This window comes from Antennarius striatus, chromosome 2 (genome assembly GCF_040054535.1).
Source record: "Antennarius striatus isolate MH-2024 chromosome 2, ASM4005453v1, whole genome shotgun sequence".
Lineage (NCBI taxonomy): Eukaryota > Metazoa > Chordata > Actinopteri > Lophiiformes > Antennariidae > Antennarius > Antennarius striatus.
The window spans coordinates 6,140,114-6,164,118 of record NC_090777.1 but is presented as its reverse complement, the minus strand read 5'-3'; the positions used below and the strand labels follow the sequence as shown (position 1 = coordinate 6,164,118).

Below are 24,005 nucleotides of genomic sequence, written 5' to 3'. Positions count from 1 at the left end.
TGTAAATTATTTTATTTTGGTACATTGTTGCTTTGAATCGTCCATTCAGTCCAATAGACGTGTGTGTTTGCACACGTCTTTATTAGTTCACTGTCTTGTTTGCTGCACAAAGGTCACATTGATATTTTTCCATAGGCATGACACATGTAGTTTAATAAGCCATAACAATCTGAGATATTATCATTTGCGTCAGAAATATAACCTTGCAAAGTTTTTGAAAGCTTTTAAAAGGCGGATAGAGTTCCTAGACTCAATTGAGACTCAGTCTAAATCCAGCGTAGTGGACTTCGTCCTCAGGAAACTTCCGGCGTATGCAAAGGACCACACAGGCTGGAATGATGACCCGGATTCTGCGCCCTAAGTAGCCCCAGCACCAGCCAGCAAAGGTGCGATAGGCCAGATGTCTGCACCATCTACAGAAAAAGGACACACAATTATTTATTTCACAATGTTTTCAATACTGAGTATTACAACTGTTGTTGATTTCCTGATACGATGGCCCTGTGTTTTCTTTATTGTTATTGTTATTGTCTTATTTGTCGTAAACAAATAAGCGCAGGATGGCAGGACTCAAGTGCACATCAATGAGCGGTAAAACAGAAAAACAAGGTTTATTACAAGCAAGAGTTGGTATACAGGCAAGGCAGTCAATCCAGGCAGAGGTATCCAAGATGGTAGGCAAAAAGGCAAGGTCAAAACACTAGCAAGGTTTAAACACGATAACGATAACAAGAGCTATGAAACAAGGCTGGAACGTGAGCTATGAACTACAACGAACTAGCGACGAGACATAACTGTAATTTTTATTCTGTGACATTTTTCAAAGAACGACTTACCGGTGTTTTCGTTTCAGACGTGGAGGGCCATACTCAGCCCTCAGTACGTGACCGGCCATTTGTAGGGTGTACACGTTTAGGCACACAGGGTGGAACCCAGGATGTTGAGTCATGCACAGAACCTCATCAACTTCCTGAAGACGGCTCCTAACCTACAGTGAAAAACATAGTAAAGGTCATTAGAATTTATAATTGTAAAAGTAGCCAAATAGAGACATAACTTTGTGGTTTAGCTGTGAGCTTGCTACCTGTGGTATCTCCAAACAGCAGATATTTTCTGCTTCTGTGGGCATCCGTTCAGTGTCCACAGGATCATCTGTACAATAAACAGAAGGTGAAGACATCTCAAAATATGGTAAATAAAGGGATCACTGTGCAATCTGGCTACACCAATTCACGATTCACTTGGTGTAAGTATGGCTAGTGTTAGCTCCGTGTGTCATGTCACAGAGGACTGCCTCAAATTTTTTGCAGCTTAGTAATGGGTTAAATTCAATTCGATATAAAACTAAAATAACTGCCATGACCAGACTGATAATATCCATCAGAAGCACCATCAGCCTTTACTGTCACATACAGAGGTACAGCAACATTTTAACAGTCAACACATCCGTACATAAGACAGATAGGACATTATACTGTGTGATAAGAGGCAGGAGTAGAAAAAAAGTAGCTACCGGATGATGCTCCGGTCCTGTGAGGACGTAAGTTACAAAACACAGGACAGAACCAACTAAGTAACGTTCACACGTATTAACCATTCAGAAACGTCCTGCTGCAGCTGCACAGTCGGTGTTTCTTCAGGAGCCTCCACTTCTGGGTCCGACTCAGGGTCATAAATGTACGGCGACAGACTCGGCCCTCCAAACGCCATGGGGATAAGAAATCTAAAACCAGTCAGTGTCCCATTAGCCCAACGCTATCCTTCAGAGAGGCGTGACCCAGGTGAAGTAGGTGTTGACCAGCAGAGCTCATTAGCATGCTACAGCCGGAGGCCTGAAACGAAGCGTTTTGTGAGTAGCTCAGATGACCGATTTTGAAAAGCTGATATTTAGGACCACAGATCACTTTGGGTCACAATATTTGGGAATGCAGTCTAGTTGGACATCTGGCAGCTGAATGACATAAAGTTAAAAAACAGAATATGGGACCTTTAACATGGCACACACAAGTCTTTCGTCTCCTATCAGGGGTTCTAATGAAGTAATCGGTATGTCTCAAGCGATCACACACTTCATGTGGACCAGAAAATTTGGCAGAGAGGTACGAGCCGAGGAATGGCAGTAACACCAAAACTTTGTTACCTTGTTTGAAACATCTGTGTCTGAGAAGAAGCGAGAGCCTCTTTTGCCATGGAGTTGGCAAGATGTAAACATTCACGGAAATCACTTACAGTAATTTAGTACAGTTTTTCTCGAATATGTTTCGGGCAACAATAATTAATCTCTCAAAGATTTAAGCGGCCCGCGAGGAATATGACCAAAAACAAGCGCTGCGGAACTAAATCCTAAGGATTCCTGAACTGCTTCACGAGCAGAAAACAACATGAATGGGACACCTTCATCCCAATTCTTCCCCATTTCTAGGCAATATTTTCGGAGCATGGATTTCAATGTCTGATGCCACCGTTCTAGCGCGGGTGATACACACTAGAGACTGCATGCCTCACTCTCAACTTTTGAAGGACCTGCTTGATGAGTTTTGACTGAAAATTTGTGCCCTGATCAGTTTGGATTACACGCAGGAGACTAAAGTTGGAGAAAAACTTTATTAAAGCTTGAACACAAAACACTTCACATAATGTAAACCTGTACTGAGGGTTAAACAATAAGGGCACGGCATGGTACACAACCCAATCTCCTCCACGCTGCATGAGAAACTGTTTCCTCGTGAGCTTTGTGAAGTCTCCATTTACCCTGGCGTCACAGACACCGACCGGCAGAGACACAGGTAGGAGAAGATCAAAACTTAAATTCACTACAGTGTACCGACTATAACTGAAAATGAATCACCACCCATACAAATATGTGATTTTAACCAAAAAAAAAATGAACAAACATTCAAATGAGCGCTCTCATCGTTTCACGCCACAATCTCCCAGCATCCACCAAGAGAGAGAGAGAGTGAGAGAGAGGTATTAAATGTATTTGTTGCTAGGGTATTTTTTGAGTATTGTTTTTTGTCCCCTGTTATTTGGCAGCAGCTGGATCTACTATTCTTTCTGTACAAATTCAGTGGGAGCTAAAGTATCATCCAAAACACTATTGGGGAACCTCACTGACTGTTCAATAACAGGTGATGAAAAAGCTCCAAATAGCGGAATTATCGGTGAATGTGTGGGCCTGAGCTGACAGATTAATAGCCATATTAAATCTCTTACCAGTAGACTAAGCTTGTTTAAAATAGCTACATGAACAGAATGAAAATGCATTCACTGAGGATTTACATAAATGTTCTGAAAATCAGTGTGGGCACTATTTGCTGTCACACACAGTATGTCTTTCTAAAAAGGTACCATTGACCTGTTTGAAAATATAACATTTGAAAACCAATCAGAATATCCTCCCTCCACCCTCCTATTTGCTGCTATTCAACAAAGAAAGTCAATTCTTACATTAAATGTAGTGGGCAGAGGCTGGGCGACTGTGAGTAGATAGTAAGGTACCAATAGCCTCAGATGTGTGTCTGCATGTAGAGACTCCCCATGCTGTGCATTAATTAGATACAGTTCATCCCTTTTTCTGTAATGGCATCCCACAACCGGATGACAGACATTATCTGTCTTCATCTTTAAATGTTTCCACTTTTGCCTTCCAAATGGAAGGTATACAGCTTTGTCAATAATAATTTTACAATATTATCATTTGCATATAGTTTGGCCTGCCCTTTTTGTAAAATAAAACTCGCAAGCCTTATTTATTTAAAAAAAAAACCCCAAACAAACAAACAAACAAAAAAAAAAACCCCAGCAAATTTCACTTTCAATTTAATTGAGTCCTGGCATTTGATATATGTCATGGGGATGAAATTGCACTGGTTCAATGCTCTGGACCGAGGTATTACTGTATCTTCCTCTTCTTCCTCCTACAGCAGAGACTCTACCATCCTGGCAACAATCTCTCTGGGCCCTCCTCTGCCCCCCCCTTCTGCCCCCAATCCCGCGTGGAATGAAAAAACTTGGAGTGTAGTAAAGAGAGTAGATGGGTGTCTCTCCACCTCCTGAGTACTGCGGAGGTGCCCTTGAGCAAGGCACTGTCCCTCACAAGCCGCTCATAGGGCGCACCAGTAAGGAGCTGCCCGCCGCTCTACCCCTCACTATCTACCTGCATGCCACACAGACCCCTTATTTGTGTGTGTTTCAGAGCCTCTACCATATACATATGTGTGTGTTGGAATAGACTAGAGTGGAAAATGTAATTTCCCTAAGGGGATAATAAAGAGTATCTTCTTCTTCTTTTTTGAAGTTTCATCTAATGGAAAATTGTAAAATGTTCTAAATGTGATTCGAGGGTGTGTTTTTTTGCAAAAAATCTTCTTGTGAAACACTTTAGGGCTTGTAAAATGTTTGAATGTGATTAAAGTGTTTTTGCAAAAATCAAAATCAAAAAAATCTCCAACAAGTCACCCTGTGAACTGCCATTAACATCTGTGCTTTGTTGTCCGTTACCGGTTGTTCCATTATTTTATTACCTGTGTCACGCGTGATATTCCGTGGCTCTGGGTTTCTGATCAGCGATGCAGCAGGGCACGGATGTGAAAACCCATGTGGTTGGGATTTTGGAACAGGGATTGATGCACTGGAACCTGCTACAGCCGCGTCAGAAGACATAGGGCTCAATTTTTGGTTCTGCAATGGCAGCTGCAGCGACCAGCTGCTGGCTGGTTTTCACCCTCCTTTTCTGGGCAGAAGCAGATGAGATGTCCATCCTTCAGGCACCTGAAGAACTTTATGCCCTCTGTGGTGACAAAAACTGTGTAATCAATGTTATCCACCTTGAAAACCAGCACAATGTTAACCTCTTTTTTTTTTATCTGTCTTTTTTGAGACCATCAAAACCTGCCTGAAGAAGATTGCATGCTTCAGGTAGATGTTTGTCGTGGCTGAGCAAAACCATTTTAATAGGAGACAGAAGTTGACCATGTCAGGACAACTCCTGCTCCAGGACCCCATTGCTGATAAATGGTGGTGCGTTTGATACAATAACTTTCTTTGTTGGATTCGCCAGGCTAAGGACAGGGGTGAAGGTGTTTTTGAATTATCACCCTGCTCTTAACCACCTGGTTTGCCTTCTTGATGCTATCAAGAAAAGTCACCACTGCGCTCTTCAGTCCTGGCGCTGATTTTATACTGCCGTACCTAACCTTCTCTCCTACTGATTGTAAAAACAGTGATAAAAAACTGGAAAATCTTTCAATCCATCACTTTTTAGATCCATTAAAAACAATGCAGTCAAGTCTCAGTCCCCAGGATTGGGCCAGGACTGCCTTGAGTGGTGGGCTGCCAGACCAGGTCCTCAGAGCCAATCAGGAACCACTGGATAAACTGCAGCAGGAATGCAGTGGCCATGCTGGTCAGATGGATGAGCCCATGCCCTCATTCTTCTCTGGTAGGAAAAGGGCACTCTGAGGAACCCAGTGACAGGGACCCATTGCTGCTTGGATTTTTTTTTTTGCCAGAAATGTTGGTTGGGGTTCAACACAGGTCAGCCACTGCCACAACAATTATGTAAATGATTTGTTTATAATTAAAACTTGACCTCTCAAAGACAGCTTTGTTAAAATCCATTTCCAGGTTTTTCATCTCCCTTGCCCATTTTCACAGTTGTTGTTTTTTTTTTCTTTTACAAGATCTTGGTGTCCCGGACATTGTACACTCTGGGCAAACACACAAGCTTCCTGAGCACACTGAGGACCACTAGGAGCAATATCAGCTGTCCATGCTTCAGCCTCACACCAGTGTCACATTTGTTCAAAACCTTGATTCATACAAATTACATGGCTTATTAAAAGAATCAAATCACAAGCTAGTGTCTTATTGTGCCGGTCCCAAGCCCGGATGAATACAGAGGGTTGTCTCAGGAAGGGCATCCGGCGTAAAACTTTTGCCAAATCAAACATGTGAATCAAACCTATGACCTTCCATACCGGATCGGTTGAGGCCCGGGTTAACAACGACCGCCATCGGCGCTGTTAACCTACAGGGCACCGGTAGAAATTGGACTACTGTTGGTCGAAGAAGGAGAGGAAGAAAGTGTTCGCACAAAGAGAGAGAAGAGGAGCGCCAAGAGTATAGGACTGAGAGTAGGGACGCTGAATGTTGGAACTATGACATGAAAAGGTAGAGAGTTGGTTGACATAATGCAGAGGACAAACATAGACATACTTTGTGTCCAGGAGACCAGGTGGAAAGGTAGCAAGGCTAGACATTTAGGTTCACGGTTCAAGTTTTTCTATCATGGTGTAGATGGGAAGAGAAATGGAGTAGGAGTTACCTTGAAGGAGGAGTTTGTTAGGAATGTCCTGGAGGTAAAAAGTGTCAGAGTGATGAGTCTGAAGCTAGAAATCAAAGGTGTGATGTTCAATGTTGTTACTGGGTATGCTCCACAGGTATGATGTGAGCTGGAGGAGAAGGAGTAATTCTGGTTGGACTTTGATTAAGTGATGCAGAGCATACCTAGAAGTGAGAGAGTTGTCATTGGTGCAGACTTCAATGGACATGTTGGTGCAGGAAAAAAAGGTGATGAGGAGGTGATGGGCAGGTTTGGTATCCAGGAGAGGAACGCAGAAGGACAGATAGTGGTTGGCTTTGCAAAGAGGATGGAAACGGCTATGGTGAATAATTTCTTCCAGAAGAGGCAGGAACATAGGGTGACCTAATAAAGGGTAGGTGGGAGCACACAGGTAGACTACATCTTGTGTAGACTGTGTAATCTGAAGGAGATCAGTGACTGCAAAGTAGTGGTAGGTGAGATATGTATCCAAACAGCATAGGATGGTGGTGTGTAGGATGACTCTGGTGGTGAGAAAAATGAAGAGGGCAAAGGCAGAGCAGAGGCCAAAATGGTGGAAACTAAAAAAGGAAGACAGTTGCATGACTTTTAGGAAGGAGTTAAGACAGGCTCTGGGTGGTCAGGAGGTGCTTCCAGATGACTGGACAACTACAGCTAATGTGATCAGGGAGACAGGTAGGAGAGTACTTGTTCTCCTCTGATAGTGACAATACTAAGAAGAACACAATTATTTGACAGGCCCTCTGAGGAATCATCCAGAGGTGACATAGGCACTGGAAACAGACTTTCAATAGGCCTATGGTCATCTCCAACTGGGCTGTCATTCTACAGTGAACTCAGTCGAAGTTCTGCTGAGGGCCTGTGTCAGTGTAAGGGGTCAGCTGCCTTGATTGGCATGGGGAAAAAAAACAAAAACATCAAACTCTCCTGTAATGTAAGGTGGCTTCATTATTAAGCAATGGAGACAAGTGAATCATTGTGTAAATCTTTAGGTTAGTGACCACATTACAGTCTGTTGCTCAGGTAAGACTCATCAAATATCTGTGAGTCAGGAACTGACCCAGACCTCTTTGCCTCCACATTAGAAATGTAGTGTGCAGTATCACATAGGATCTGGAAAGATCCTATGTGATGTGATGATCAGATGTTAGTTTATCTATAGTCCAGTCTTTGACATTTTGAAACAGTAGTCAGTCTACATGTACCTGTACATTTATGCTGTGCCTGGACTTCACATCATCAGCCACATTATGTGAAGTAGCCTTGATGGGAATGTTGGAACCCTTTATGTCGCCACTGACATTGGGAAATTCTAAAATCAATTAAAGTTACCAATCCAAGTCTGACACAATGTCCTTAAGAGAAGATTATTTCAATTTATTAGATTTCTGTCACATATGTCCGGGTATGGACCCAAATGCAGAACACCAAAAGCTAATCTTTTCTCCATGATTTAATGACAAACTCAAAAATTCTCACGACAGAACAAATCAAAAAATCAGGACAGACTAACAGGAACCAAACTTAGAAATGCATCAGCACCTAGCTCTCATTGAGCTGGGCTTAAAAAGCCTCAGGGTCATTAGCCCAAAACAAGTTCAGGTGTGACGATCTGTAACTGGTGTGTGGATCAGTCTCAGGTGTGGAGAAGACCAACAGGTGTGGAGCCGTGGTTCCACCCACAAGCTTGGCCTCTCCCACCCACACACCAGCACTGCCACGCCAACTGTGACAGTACCCCTCCCTAAAGGGACGTCCCTTGATGTCCCATAAACGGTCCCAGGGAGGGTCAGGAACAGGAGCGGGCTGGGATGCAGGAACAGTCTGGGGAGCAGGAACAGGAGCGGGCTGGGGAGCAGGAACAGGAGCAGACTGGGGAGCAATCTGGCGTCCGGCCGTGGGGACGGGAGCAAGACGGCGTCCGGCCGTGGGGACGGGAGCAAGTCGGCGTCCGGCCGTGGGGACGGGAGCAAGCCGGCGTCCGGCCGTGGGGACGGGAGCAAGCCGGCGTCCGGCCGTGGGGACGGGAGCAAGCAGGCGTCCGGCCGTGGGGACAGGAGCAAGCTGGCTGGTTTTGGAATGCAGGCACATGAGCAGGCTGGCGCCCAAGTGTGGGGACTGTAACAGGCACTGAAACAGGCTCGAGGTCTAGCAGAGAAGGTGGAACTGGATTCCAGCATATGCTGCCAGCCATGCCCAGGTGTCTCTCCCCCGCTGTCTCCACTCGGCAGCCTGTTCTGGATTCCAGGACTTGCTGCTGAGTCAGGGCAGCAAGAAAGTCAGTGTCCGCTGGGTCCAGTTCAGGCTGGTGCATTCTGTCATGTATGTCAGGGTATGGACCCAAATGCAGAACACCAAAAGCTAATCTTTTCTCCATGATTTAATGACAAACTCAAAAATTCTCCAGACAGAACAAATCACAAAATCAGGACAGACTAACAGGAACCAAACTTGAGAAATGCACCAGTACCTAGCTCTCATTGAGCTGGGCTTAAAAAGCCTCAGGGTCATTAGCCCAAAACAAGTTCAGGTGTGACGATCTGTAACTGGTGTGTGGATCAGTCTCAGGTGTGGAGAAGACCAACAGGTGTGAAGCCATGGCTCCACCCACAAGCTTGGCCTCTCCCTGCCACACACCAGCACTGCCACACCCAACTATGACAGATTTCTACATCATTCACCTGCAATCCTGTAGAGCAGTACACCCCAGGCACGCCGCCAGTACAGACAAACACGCACGCACACACTCACACAATTTGGAAAGCTCAAGCCACTTGAGGTGGATTTTTGGAGGTGGGAGGAAGCCGGAGAACCTGGAAAGAACCCACGCAAGCATGGGGAGAACATGCAAACACCGCGCAGAGCATGACTCAAACTGGGAACTGTCTTGCTGTGCGGCAACAGCGCTACCCCCTACCACCATGCCACCTTACTCCAATATATTCCTGTATATAACGTATATATAAGAGGCAGCGCTATTATATTATCCATCCATCCATCCATCCATTTTTTTCTGCTTTACCCACTGACGCAGGTCACGGAAAGCTGGAGCCTATCCCAGCTGGCATACGCCGTGAAGCGGGGGACACTCCAGACACAACGCCAGTGTGCCGTGGAGCCACACACAAAGACAGACAACCATGCACACACACTCACTCCTCAGGGCAATTTGGGCCAATTAACTTGTAGTCCATATTTTTAGAGGGGGGAGAAAGCCGGAGAACCCAGAGGGAACCCATGCAGACATGGGAAAACATGCAAACTCCACACAGAGCGAGGCTCAAACCCAGGCCCACACTGTTGTGTGGTGATAGCGCTACCCACAGCGCCATCATTCCACCCATATTATATTATATTTAATGTTGTTCTTCATGTGTGTGACTTTGTTGGTGGGTGTTGAGGTTTTTTGTAGTTACTTCTTATTTTATCACTATTATTTGTACGATCATTGAGTAAAGTTTTTGTCACCAATTGGTTTCTGCTTGGTTTTTCTGAGTGGGTTCCTCTGACTTCTGTGAGGATGGTATCTTCTGGGATGTCATTTTTGCCCCACATCTCTGATATGAGGCTACTGCCATAGCCCAGTGCTCATTAAAAGAGAAGTAAACTTGGATGACAAGTTCATGCAAGTTTGTCCATTAGCACTACCATCTACCATCATCATGTCCAGCATCTACAGTTTGCATGATTTGTTAGCGTTACAGAGGTAGAGGGATACCGGTAACTGTTTTTCCCTTTAATCAATACCAAACCTTATGAAGCACCATGCCAAAAACATCAGCAAAAGCTAGTAAGGGATGCTGAAGGTGAAGATAAAATATTAGCATAACCTGACCAACAAAAGCTATGTTAGCAGCAGTAGTGCAGTATTATGAAAGAAGCAACAGGAATTTCAGTTCCTTCATAAGATACATCCTGATATGGTACAACATGCATTCCCAATAACAGCCATGTACAGCACCATCAAAGAAAGAGAGAAGCCCTATGCATCAATTTATAAATGATCCCTGTGCACACGGAAATGGAAAAAAAACAACTGAACAGGCTGTAGTATGTGCCAAGGTTATCTTTTAAGCATTATACTTTGAGTATTTGTGCTGCATTGGAATGTTTGGTTCACCGAGGCGCCCTTGAGGCTGTGTCTGGTTTGTAGTAGATCTCAATGTCAGTAGAGAACTTCTCAACAAAAGGACATGTGTATATGGTACAGGTGTATGGGTTGGCATTCCAGGACTCCTCTTCAACCCTTCAACCCTTGATGCTGTCTACAAGAAGGGGATGAGTGACTATTTCCTCAGGATAGATAGATAGATAGATAGATAGATAGATAGATAGATAGATAGATAGATAGATAGATAGATAGATAGATAGATAGATAGATAGATAGATAGATAGATAGATAGATAGATAGATAGATAGATAGATAGATAGATGGATAGATAGATAGATAGATAGATAGATAGATAGATACTTTATTAATCCCGGAGGAAATTGCATATATCCACTGCTCAGGCATTACTTAACAAATAATACTGGATAAACACCAGGAGAAAAGGAAACACTGACATCACAGGACATACCACAAGACATACATTACACTAACAGACAGGCACATGCAGCACTAACAGGACTTATATACTAAACTATAACTAAAAATATAAACAGTATAAAATTTAAAATATTACAGTATTAAAATATAAACAGTATAAAATAAAATCTAAACAGTATAAAATTGAATTAAAATATAAAAACAGTATAAAAAATAAATAAATAAATGTATATATATATATATATATATATATATATACAACAGTATAAAATTAAATTTAAATTAAATTAAATCCATTTTCAACCCCGTGCTGACCTCGCCACCTCCCCCCCGCTCCTCCTGAGAGAGTCATTGTACCCCCTGATGGCACGGGGCACGAAGGAGGACCTCAGCCTCTCTGTGGAGGCGCTGTGTGACAGCAGTCTGCCGCTGAAGGTGCTTCTCTGCTGGGAGAAGGTGGTGTGTAGGGGGTGCCTGGTGTTGTTCATGATGGCCTTAATTTTAGACATGGTCCTGCTCTCCAGAAGCATATCCACAGAGTCCAGGCTCAGCCCGACCACTGAGCCCGCTCTGCGGATGAGTCTGTTCAGACGGTCCATATCTCTTTTCCTGGCCCCCCCACCCCAACACACAATGGCGTATGACAGCACAAGGAAGCTGAGATCCTTCAATGTATGCAGCAGGATGTTGTCTATCAGTCTGTTGTGGTCAGCTTGCTCTTCTTTGCCGTGGTCTGCTGGGGGAGCAGCATCAGAGCCAGCGATACCAACAGATTTAACAAGTTATCTGTATACTTTCTCAGTCATCTAGGTCATGGTTATCCATAAGCTGTTGAAGTCAATCCACTGGACGTTAAAGTTCGTGAAGACATTTTGTCTCTCATCCAAGAGACTTCTTCAGTTCAGAGAGTGGCTGATAATGTCCCAGCTTATAAACCCGGTGGGGTTTATACAGTGCTTTTCACATTCCAACAACCGTCGTTAAAACCCGTCTGGCTACTCAACGATTGTTGTTGGGGGTGTGGACATGGATGTGCCATGGGCTCGCCGGTATCTTCTATAGTGGCCAGTCACTCCCACTTAGCAGGAATTTTTCATATCAATTGAACTAGTTCCTGGCTGTTTGGGAGTATATTGTCTTGCACTTGTTTTTCATATAAAATTGCTGTTTCTGCACTTTTTGCATTTGCACTTTAGGTCCACTTGCCTGAAGGTAAGTTGTTCTTTTACTCCAATTTATTGTGTTTTAAGGTTTTAAAAAGTAATTTATTGGTATTTAGTTTTTAGCGGTGCCTCTAGCCATGTCAGCTGCACCGGCCGGCATGCGGAGGCACCACAGTGTGCGTTTTAAATTTAAGGAAAAGGATGGTAAGCTCATGGGAATGTCAAGGTTGGACTTCTCCCGAAGGCTCATCCAAAAGACTCTTGGCTTTAAACCTGATGACCTCAACTGTATACTCGGACTGCCTTTTAACAAAGGCTTTGATGTAAGTTTTCGCACGGCCCCACTGTTGAATGAATTTTGGACACAGCCACACACATCAAAATAGTGACGACCCCATCCAGAAACCCAAAAACAACAGCCATGACATGCTTCTGGATGGGGTCTTACCTCAGACGGCTCAAAATTTTAACGATTAGTCTTAAATTCCCACTTTCTTTTAACCTGCCACCGGCCTATGCTTTTATCCAGACCTTGTTAAAGCATTTCAGCCTGGAGCAGGAGGAGCTGCAAATTTTAACCAACCATCGTTCTCTTTTATGTGTTGTACAGGAGCGGGAACCAGTGAGTCCAGTGCGCGGGCTTGCACTCGGCGAGCCCTCCACGGTTTGGCGCAATGTGAACCATCCTGCTCTTCCAAACAGACTCCGGGACCTGTCTTGGATGGTGGCACACGAAATCCTCCCAGTCAGGTCCGTCATGCATTTCCGGGGAATGTCGACGCTGTCGACCTGCCCTTGACCTGGTTGTGGCGCGCCGGAGTCGGTGAGGCATCTGCTCTGGGAGTGCAGTGCTGCTGTGGACCTGTGGGAAATGGCCGGCTCCTCACAATTCCCGTACTTGCCAGCAAAGGAGGTCCTCACAGCACAACTGGTGCTCTACGGGGCCAGCCAGAGGCGCGTGCCCAAAAAAGACTGGGAGAAACAGTGGCTGGCAATCAACGCCCTAAAAGACGCCTTGTGGACCTCCAGAAATTTGCTGGCAAGAAAGCACATGCAGATCCCCCCCGTGGCTGTGATCCAAATGGGTGCCGCAACACTCAGGGCAGCCGAGGCGGCCAGAGACCGCCCGAGGACGCAGCCACAAAGAAGAATCGCTTCTGTGCTCATTCAGAGGGAGGAGCTGGACCCACAATGCTGAAAAGGACACAGCAGCAGCGGCCTGGCTCTCTGGGAGAGGCAGGTGGGAAGGAGCACCAGGGCGGGGATCTCTGCTGAGTGCCTGGACAGGACCCCCGAGAGACCTACTGTTTGGGAGAGCGGGATGAGTTACCCTTGGTAGTGGCTCACTGCGTTCCTGTACAAACGGGACTTTGGTTGGAGTTTTTAATGTTCTTTTTATGACTTTTATGGACAATTGACACACTTTAGTTTTTTCACATTTTAACTATTCAATTAACTGTTTGAAACTTTTTTACCCATGACTGTTTTTATCTGTATTTTATGATTGATAATATTTATTGTCTTGTACAGATAAATATATATGCTTATAAGAAGTTGTGGATGACAAAAGTGAAATGACTGAAGTGTGGAAAAATGAACCAAGTGTCAATAAACGTTTTCAAAACAAAACAAAAAAAATTTTACATGGAAGAGGTGAAACACAAGGCCCTTACCTCGTTCAACAGAACACTGCCAAGCCACTGCTTCCGGTATGTGGACAACACATGGGTTGAGGTAAAAATCCACGAGGTGCAACTTTTCACCGAACACATCAACTCGGTGGACAGCAACATGAAGTTCACCAGACAGAATAAAAGGACAACAGTTTGCCCTTTTTGGATTGCAAGGTCGGCATAAAAGATGACAGAAGTCTGTATGTTGGGGTATATAGGAAACCAGCACACACGGACCAATACCTGTTTTTTGACTCACACCACCCACTGGAGCACAAGCTGGGTGTCATCAGGACCCTGCAAGACAGGGCTGATAAGCTACCAACCAGTGCCCAAGACCAGGTGAAAGAACACCAACACCTGAAATGGGCGCTGAAAACGTGTGGATATCCTGACTGGACCTTCGTGAAAGCCCACACAAGATCCAGAAAGGAGAACAACCAGTGAGGACGGAAGAGAGCAAGTGCAATGGTATAGTGATCCCGTATGTGTCTGGAGTGTCTGAAAAGCTGAGGAGAATCTTTAACAAACACAAGGTTCCTGTGTATTTTAAGCTGGGCAACACCCTCTGACAAAGACTGGTCCACCCAAAAGACCCCACATCACACAGTCGGAAGAGCAATCTGGTGTATGCAGTTAAATGCAGCGAGGAATGCTCAGATGTCTACATAGGGGAAACCAAACAATCACTACACAGGCGCATTTCTCAACACAGAAGAGCCAACACATCAGGACAGGAGTCGGCAGTCTTCCTTCACCTAAAGGAAGAGGTACACTCATTTCAGGACATTGATGTTCAGATCTTGGACAGGGAAGATAAACGGTTTGAGAGAGGAGTGAAAGGCCATCCACGTCAAAGTGGAGAAGCCATCTCTGAATAGAGGGGGTGGTCTGCTACATCACCTTTCTCCCATTTATAATCATGTCCTTTACAAACTCCCAGATTGTCTCAGGAGATTGACCCAGGTGATGTGTTTCATGCTAATGACCCTCATTAGCATACAAAGGTATAACTCACATCTCAATGACCCACTTTGACACCCCCACCAACAATCGTTGAGGAGCCAGACGGGTTTTAACGACGGTCGTTGGAATGTGAAAAGCACTGACCACACCCCACAGGGTTTATAAGCTGCGACATTATCAGCGACTCTCTAAATTGAAGAAGTCTCTTGGATGAGAGACAAAATGTCTTCATGAACCTTCTTAACGTCCAGTGGATTGGATACTTAACAAGTTAATAAAGAAGGCTGGCTCTGTGATTGGCTGTAGTCTGGATACTGTGGAGGCCGTGGTGAAGAGGACAGTAGCTCATGTTGATTTCCGTAGGTTTTCTTCAACTTATCTCCATTTTGGTCTATTTAAGGTTACTTGGTGAACTTGTTTCTTGTTTTGTTTTTTTGCACGTACGCAGTGCATGTAACCAGATAGAGCTGAAAAGTGCTTGTGTGGCATCGGTCACTGCTTCCACTCCAGTTGTTTTTCTTTCTTTCTTTTTTTTTACCGTCACCTAAGGTGCTCCGTAGTTTGACACTTTCTCACTTTAGTTAAAATTAATGATTTACTGTATGTACAGTACAGATATTTTAACTTGCATTGCTCACACGCACAGTCACTCACATATGCACAAACAAACACACACATCTTAACACTCAGCCTCCCAGAATTCTACTATTCTGGGAGGCCCATAGACTGCGAAAACTCCCATAGACAGTAATTTTGACTGCTCGAACAATATATGTATATAAATTGGATTGTTGAAAATATCTGAGAATACATTGGTGGGATGGATAAAAACAAATCAGGAAACTAAATCAAAACTACAATGATTGATGTTTTAATTGTTTAATTGACACAACATAACATCTCTGCAATTAAACATCCAAACTTCTTCTTTTCCTTTTGGATTTTCCCTTCAGGGGTCTCCACAGCAAATTGCCTCCATCTAACCCTGTCTTCAGCATCCTATTCTCTAACACCAAATACCTTCATGTCCTCTTTCACTACATCTATAAACCTCCTCTTTGGTCTTCCTCTAGGCGTCCTGCCTGGCCGTTCAAAACTCCACATCCTTCTACCAATATATTTTCTATCTTTCCTCTGGACATCTCCAAACCATCTCAGTCTGGCCTCTCTGACTTTATCTCCAAAACCTCTAACATGTGCTGACCCTCTGATGTACTCATTCCTGATCCTGTCCATCCTGGTCACTCCCATTAGATAATCTCAGCATCTTCATCTCTGCTACCTCCAGCTCTGTCTCCTGTCTTTTCCTCAGTGACACTGTCTCTAGACCAAACAACATCGCTGATCTCACCACAGTTTTGTACACCTTTCATTTCATTTTAGATGGAACTCTTCTCTCACACCTGACACCTGTTCCATCCTGCCTGTTCAAGCTTCTCACAATGTCATCTGCTAACATCACAGTCCATGGAGATTCCTGTCTAACCTTGTCTGTCAGCCTGCCCATCCCCATAGCGAACAGGACAGGGCTCAGAGCTGATCCCTGATGCCACTCCAGACTTCCTCATACAATACCATAGTTCCTCCCTGGGCACCCTGTCATAAGCTTTCTCCAGATCTACAAAAACACAATGCAGCTCCCTCTGGCCTTCTCTGTACTTCTCTATCATCATCCTAAAAGCAAATACTGCCTCTGTAGTGCTGTTTTTTGGCATGAAATCATACTGCTGCTCACAAATGCTCACTTCTGCCCTTAGTCTAGCTTCACCTACTCTTTCCCATAACTTCATTGTATGGCTCATCAGCTTTATTCCTCTGTAGTTGCCGCAACTCTGCACATCTCCCTTGTTCTTAAAAATGGGCACCAGCACACTTCTCCTCCATTCCTCAGGCATCTTCTCACTATCTAAGATCCTGTTGAACAACCCAGTCAGGAACTCTACTGCCACCTCTCCTAGACACTTACAAACATCCATAGGTATATCATCAGGACAGACTGCCTTTCCACTCTTCATCCTCTTCAAAGGCCTACTCACTTCATTCTGACTAATCTTTGCTACTTTCTGGTCCACAACAACCACCTCATCTAGTCTTTGTTCTTTCTCATTTTCCTCATTCATCAACTTTTCAAAGTACTCTTTCCATCCTCCACATCACACTACTGGCACCTGTCAGTAGACTTTCAGCCCTATCCTTAATCACCCTAACCTCCTGCACATTCTTATCATCTCTTGTCTGTCTGTCTTGCCAACCTGTATAGATCAGTCTCCCCCTCATTATTGTCCAACCTATCATACAAGTCGTTATTTGGCCTTGCTACCTCTACTTTCACCTTACGCTGCATCTCCCTGTACTTCTGTCTACCGTCCTCAGTTCTTTGTGTCCCACTTCTTCTTTGCTAACCTCTTTCTAGGTCCCACTTCTTCTTTGCTAACCTCTTTCTCTGTATACATTCCTGTACCTCTTCATTCCACCACCAAGTCCCTTATTTACACTCCTTCCAGATGACATGCCAAGTACTCTTCTACCAGTCTCCCTGATCAGGTAGGGAGATTCAGGTAGTTGTCCAGTCATCTGGAAGCACCTCTTGACCACCCAGAGTCTGTCTCAACTCCCATGCTGCTTGGCTACACTCTCACCTACCACTACTTTGCAGTCACTGATATCCTTCAGATTACACTGTCTACACAAGATGTACTCTACCTGTGTGCTCCTACCTCCACTCTTATAGGTCACCCTATGTTCCTGCATCTTCTGGAAGAAAGTATTCACTATAGTCATTTCCATCCTTTTGGCAAAGTAAACCACCATCTGTCCTTCTGCATTCCTCTCCTGGATACCAAACCTGCCCATCACCTCCTCATCACCTGTTTCCAGCACAAACATGTCCATTGAAGTCTGCACCAATGACAACTCTCTCACGTCTAGGTATGCTCTGCATCACTTCATCAAAGTCCAACCAGAATTTATCCTTCTCCTCCAGCTCACATCCTACCTGTGGAGCATACCCGCTAGCAACATTGAACACCACACCTTCTATTTCTAGCTTTAGACTCATTGTTTATCTGACACTCTTTTTACCTCCAGGACATTTCTAACAAACTCTTCCTTCAAGATAACTCCTACTCCACTTCTCTTCCTATCTACACCATGATAGAACAACTTGACCCCTGCTCCTAAACTTCTAGCCTTCCTACCTTTCCACCTGGTTTCCTGAACACACAGTATGTCTACCCTCCTCCTCTGCATTATGTCGACTAACTCTCTACCTTTTCCTGTCAATAATAATTATAATTACAATAATGAGAATTAGTGGTTTTTGACCGCTGATCCAGGGGTAACCGGAGACAATGACACCTGAAGATGCCCGGTCTACTCTGCAGTTTCGTTTTCTTTATGGTCACTGCAGAAAATCCTGCTTCACAAAGACAGGAGGTTGGAAATGGAAGCAGGGTTTTTGAGGCAATCTCAGGATAATCTTCCTTGATTTTAATCCAGAGCACTGGTGTAGTTTTGGGCTTTTTTGGGGTACTGGTTGGTAACCTGTCACGTGACTGAGACCTGTCAAGCAGGACAGATGCATGCATTTGTCTGTGCTTCATTCCACACAGGCGTCACTTTGCAAAATAAAACATCTTCAGACCTGTAATAAAAAAAAAAAAAGAAAGTCAAACTTTCTGTGCCGCCCTTGTACCTAATGTCGCGACCCAGTGGTTGGGTAACACTGACAGACGGATGTAACAAAAAATCGGGAAATTTTTCAAAATAAAACATCTTTCAGACTCCGAAATAAATAAAACAGAAGTAGAAGTAAATAGAAGGGAAATTTAAGAAATGGAAATGGTTGCTCCCCAGAATGTCGTACAGAGGTCGAGTTTTAGTGATAAACAACCTGGTGGCCTCACAGCTGTGGCACCGCTTGGCCCGTATGGACCCTCCATCAGGGTTTCTAGCCCAAATCCAGACCAAACTTGGAAACTTTTTCTGGGATGGGCTGCATTGGGTGCCTCAAGGAGTATTATTTTTATCAAGAGAGGAGGGGTGATAGAGCCTCATCCCCCTGGCTAGTAGAACAGCCACATTCAGATTACAGTTCATCCAGCGGTTTCTGACTGGACCAGCAGATCTGATGTGGAGAGAAGTGGCCAGCTGCATATTCAGACATGTGAGTAACTTGGACCTGGATGCTGCACTGTTTTTAATGGATTCTACGTTTCTAAAGTTAAATGGTTTGCCTCCGTTTTATCATGGTGTTTTTAAGTCATGGGCCCTATTTAACGGCAGCCCAGGAAAAAGCTCTGACTCTCTGTTCTGGTTACTGAAGGAACCACTAGTGCATGGAGCCAGGATTGATGTCTGCAGTGGAGCCACACCTAGGCTGTCTGTAGCGCTTTGCAGAACCGGGACCATGACCCTCCAGCAGCTGGTGGACAATGCCGGGCCAGCGTTGGCGGATGCCCAGGCTGTGAGCTCCCTGCTGAACATCCAGTCCACCAGGGTGGCTCAGAGGATGCTACAACTGTGGAGGCAAAGACTCTCCGGGAAGGAGAGAAGCCTCCTCCTGGACTATAGTACAGGGACTGTGCCGGACAGCAAAGATCCTTTCCCTGAGGTACACATCAGTCCCCTGTTTGGAGAACTGGAGGATCCTCTCCTCGAAGATGAACGACAAATCAGCCTGCACACGGCCAACACAAAAATACTGTACAAACAATGTGTAAAAGCAATCAACAAGAAAACCCTGTGTGACAGAGCACCCACTACCTGGGCCAACAGGATGACGTATAATGGGCCTGACCCACAGTGGAGACTTCTATACAAACCTCCCCTCAAGAAAAAAACAGCCGACCTCCAGTGGAGAATTTTACATGGTGCCATCGGTTCCAATGCTTTTATCTCTGTTTTTACCCCTGCGGTGTCCAGCCAATGTCCCTTCTGTCCCCTTCGTGAAACAGTCTTTCATGCCTTCAGTGAGTGTAGGAGACTTGCAGTGCTCTTCACTCTTCTAACGAATGTTTTTAATTTGTTCAGTGAAAATTTTAGTATCAGGAAATTTATCTACGGTGCTGGGTACAATAAATCGAATCAGAGAAAGTGGCAGCTTTTAAATGTTATCTCTGGAGAGACTCGCAATTTATGTGACCAGGAATAGGAGAATTGAAAACAATACTGTTCAAGAAGCAACTACTGTTTTTTGCTGTAACATCAGATGTCGCTTAAAACTAGAATTTGGTTTCTATAAAATGACAAAAGAACTAAATAACTTTAGGAACATCTGGTGTCACAAAATTGTCCTATGCCCTTTAGTTGATGATCAACTCACTTTTGCAAACTTCCTGATATAATGCACTAATTTTTAAATTGTATTTCCTTTCATTTATTGGTTTTTAGTGTTTTTTGAAGCACTTTAGTTCTTTCATCTAATGAAAAATTGTAAAATATTCTGAATGTGATTGAAGTTTTTTGCAAAAAATTCTTCTTCTGAAGCACTTTTGTGCTTTAACCTAATGTAAAATTGTAAAATGTTTGAATGGGATTGAAGTGTTTTTGCAAAAATCAAAAAATCTTCTTTCTGTTCATGGCAGGCATAATGCAAAACAGAATTTACCCAACTCATGATTGGCATAGCTAAATTATTGGTGAATAATACAAAATTTAATACAATATCACTGAAATCGGTTTGGCTCGATTCATCATTCATATTAAATTTAGGGGTCACATTATGTTGTTTTTAGCGTGTTGTAGACTGTGGTTAACAGTTAGCTGAGCAGCTAACTTAATAGCCATTTGTACAGAGCAGCTAAATATGATTTGATTAGCGTGATTTGATTATGACAAACAGGACGTTTCAAGTCAACATTATACCAAGACTTTACATCACAGTAATTCAGATAAAATTGTTAAGCTTTCATGTCTTACTCAAGGTTCATATAGTAAGCAGCCAGTAATAACCAGCAGACTGAGTTATTCCTGGTAACTGCCTAAAATGCTACCACTCAAAGCATCACATGACAGGCAGAAAACTTATCTAACTCGCTTTCAATTTTTTTCATAAACACTGTAATCACATAGCCGTAACTACTAATATAAATTCTGTCAATTTTAATAAAAATGTACTTTTGTGTATGTACGGAAGAAACGGGTTTAAAGATGAAGTAATGAATAAATGTTGTGTACACACTCTTTAGAATTAAACATAAAATTAAGTGGGTCATAACCATTTAAAATGTGTTAGAGCTACATCATGAATGTATTACTTGTAACAGTGAAATCTTAGTCAGTCAGACCATCCTGGCACTCAAGCTCCCCTGCCACAATAAGGTGGCAGTTCAAGGCGGAGATTCATGAAGATCTTTTATAAAATGTTTTTTCTGTGATCAAGTGTATTCAGGTTAAAGCTGTCCTTTCATTAATTTCATCCATTAATGTCTCAGCTGACAAGACGCAAGTACCAAAGGCAAGGATTATTACATCATATAGGTAGAATATCTTTACATTGGATGCTGTGATAAAGATGTCCGAAAAGGATATCATAGCAAGACTCCAGATTTAAGTCTAGGGAGTGATTCATTTTGATGAAAATTGATCAGAAGTAAATATTGAAACAATAGTTACAAGTGCTAATCCGACCCCCGAACAGAATGAAATTAATAAAACAAGAAAACAACAAAGGAGTTGGAGAAAGAGACGAAGACAAAGACCCACTTTGCTCACCCCTGATCCCAGTAATGTGATCAGGATCTTTGGTGCCATGCACTCCATGGATGAGGCAAACAGAGGCCTCCTCTCCATTTGTGACCTGATGGTTACATGGCACCTGGAAGAACCAAGATTATTTCTGAAACACATACCGGTTTCAGTTGTTTTTAATTGATTATTTGTTCTACATTCTAAAGGCAGCAACAGTTCTGGAAATTTTGTGTTTTTAATAAACTCAACTCTTGATTTTAAAATTTAATGATCATTGAGTCAAATATGAACTCATTTATGTTTTATTCAGAACACAAGGATGTATTGACATTTTAATCACTGTACTGGCTTAGAATCTGTGAGAGATCTTCGGGGTCAGTTTTAGAAGAAGTAATTAAAAGTTACAGGTGAGACACTTTGGGTAAAATTGAACCATTTGTAATCAAAATCTGCAAACGTACACTAATAATTACAGCTCTAAATGCCATGATGCTCTGCCCAAAGGATGGGATCTCTGCTTCATGATGAGATCTGATGTAGAAGTGACTGAACTTATGTGCACTTCTCAATATGTTAACAAAAGGAATCACAAAAATATCTCCAGTCAGTATCAGATAACTCATTGTGTTCTGGTGCGTGTGTGTCACATTCTGGTAAATGTTTTACCAGTTCCTTGTCCTAATGCTTGAGGTTATTCTTAAATTTTGGATGCTAGAAGATACAAAACCTTCAGGGAGGACCCTCCACACACACACACACACACACACACACACACACACACACACACACACACACACACACACACACACACACACACACACACACACACACACACACACACACACACACACACACACACACACACACACACACACACACACACACACACACACACACACACACCAGATTTGTAAAGAGAGGACATTTGTATCTATCACTGTACAATGTGAGTCTGAGTCTGTCTCTCATTACATTCATTTTATTTTTATTGTTCTCCATTCACTCAGCAATCGCACCAGTGGTGGTAAATTACATCTGTAGCCACAGCTCCCCTGAGGCAAACAGACAGAAATGTGACTCCATACACCAATATGCAGTAAAGGTGGATAAATGGTCTTGGCCAAGATCACAGTGGAAGAGCCTGATATGAACTGCCAACTCTGTGGGTATGGGACAGACCCTTCTTCCTCCTTGGGAGCCACACTTTTGTACACTCAAATTTTCCACAATCAGGAAAGAAAGAAAGACGAGAAAGAAGGCCAGTGTGAGTAAGAAGGCCTGTATGAGTAAGACCATAGATCAAAGCTAGTGCTTTGATCAATGACAGTAAGTCAGAGCATTAGTTGTGATCTTTGATCTATGCAAGTAGTTCAGGGTAAAAAATTCAATTCAGGGCTGTGACAGAGCGATAGAGACCGCTCCGTCCATCTCCGTTCCATGTGACTCTCTCTCTTGCCCAAGAGAGAGGCCGCAGCTGCGCTCTCATTTTTTCCCGGCAGGACTGTTACATGCACATTCTCCGGCAGGTCCGCATTGTACACACTGTCGCAGTAGTGCATTCGAGGGTCCACACTCCACATCCACACAGAACTTTATGAGTGACGCTTACCTGGTGATGCTGCGTTGGTCTGCCTCTGGTTCAGGGGCCAAACCGAAGTACTACCTGGGTGTGGATTAAATAACGCATTGTGGCGCACTGTTAGGCCAGCCCGGTGCCTGGACTGAACCATTTTGTATATTATTGGATTATTTCCTATTTTGCGGGGTTTTGATAAATGTTTAACCAGCCATATGATGGGCATTTATGTTTTATTCTGTTCTGGTTTATTTGTAAAGCAGGTTAGTAGTAATTTTGTCTGTGTTCGGGATACAGTATTATACCAGATATTGTAAAAACAACCCCATTAAATTATTGTTGGTCCGTCAGGGGAGGGGCATGGGGAAATATAAGGGAGAGAGTTGGAGAGCTGGAGAGTTGGAGCTAGAGTGGAGTTGGTGTTATAGAACACTGTGAATGGTGGCTCTTAGTAGTGTAAGTTTTCTTTATATATACACTTCCTTTTTTTGCCCTGGGTTTTTTGGTTTTGGGAATTTTTTATCTCACTGTAAATATTTTTTACTAGTTGTTTTTGGTGAAAATAAAAAAACCACCCAACGGATCTTTTGCGGCTGTGCCATCAATCTTTCCCCACTGCATTCACAAACACGTGACAAGGGCTGTCGCGGGATGTTTTCGGTCTGTGACTGCATTGGTTCTATTTCTTCTAACTGTTGCTGTAGAAACCTCATTTCTGGTTGAGCGCTTTTGGCTACTACTCATGCTTCCTTCACTTAGCTTATCAGATTAAATCACATTTAAGTGAAAAAATCTCTGGTTCTGACATTTCTCTATTTACAAGTATGACTGAATGAGAAATGTGGTCAAAAATGATGTTACCCCATCATCAATGTTTGGATATATATATATATATATATATATATATATATATATATATATATATAATTTATGTATATAGGGAACCACACACGATTAACCACACACAATTAATGAATTCAGCGATAGAACGACAAACTATTTATCTTATTATTTATGGCAATTTAAACGTTAATGAACCCTC

At 43.4% G+C, this 24,005-nt stretch overlaps 1 protein-coding gene across 1 annotated transcript; it reads right to left on the bottom strand.

The window, feature by feature from the left end:
* On the bottom strand, nt 1–23,061 carry LOC137602102 (P2X purinoceptor 7-like). The gene is made up of 4 exons (XM_068324693.1): nt 22,997–23,061; nt 1,085–1,152; nt 837–988; nt 1–413 (listed from the first exon to the last, which is right to left on the bottom strand). Exons 2-4 carry the CDS (start codon nt 1,127–1,129, stop codon nt 251–253), a joined length of 360 nt encoding a protein of 119 aa, XP_068180794.1. The 5' UTR covers nt 1,130–1,152; nt 22,997–23,061; the 3' UTR covers nt 1–250.
* Nucleotides 23,062–24,005: the final 944 nt, after the last annotated feature.

Excerpts from the sequence above, each read along its gene's own strand:
- LOC137602102 (XM_068324693.1), bottom strand. The coding sequence starts at position 1,129 with ATGCCCACAGAAGCAGAAAATATCTGCTGTTTGGAGATACCACAG. Across the intron at positions 989-1,084 it reads GCTGTTTGGAGATACCACAG|GTTAGGAGCCGTCTTCAGGA; the intron begins GTAGCAAGCTCA and ends TTTTCACTGTAG. Across the intron at positions 414-836 it reads CGTCTGAAACGAAAACACCG|ATGGTGCAGACATCTGGCCT; the intron begins GTAAGTCGTTCT and ends CTTTTTCTGTAG.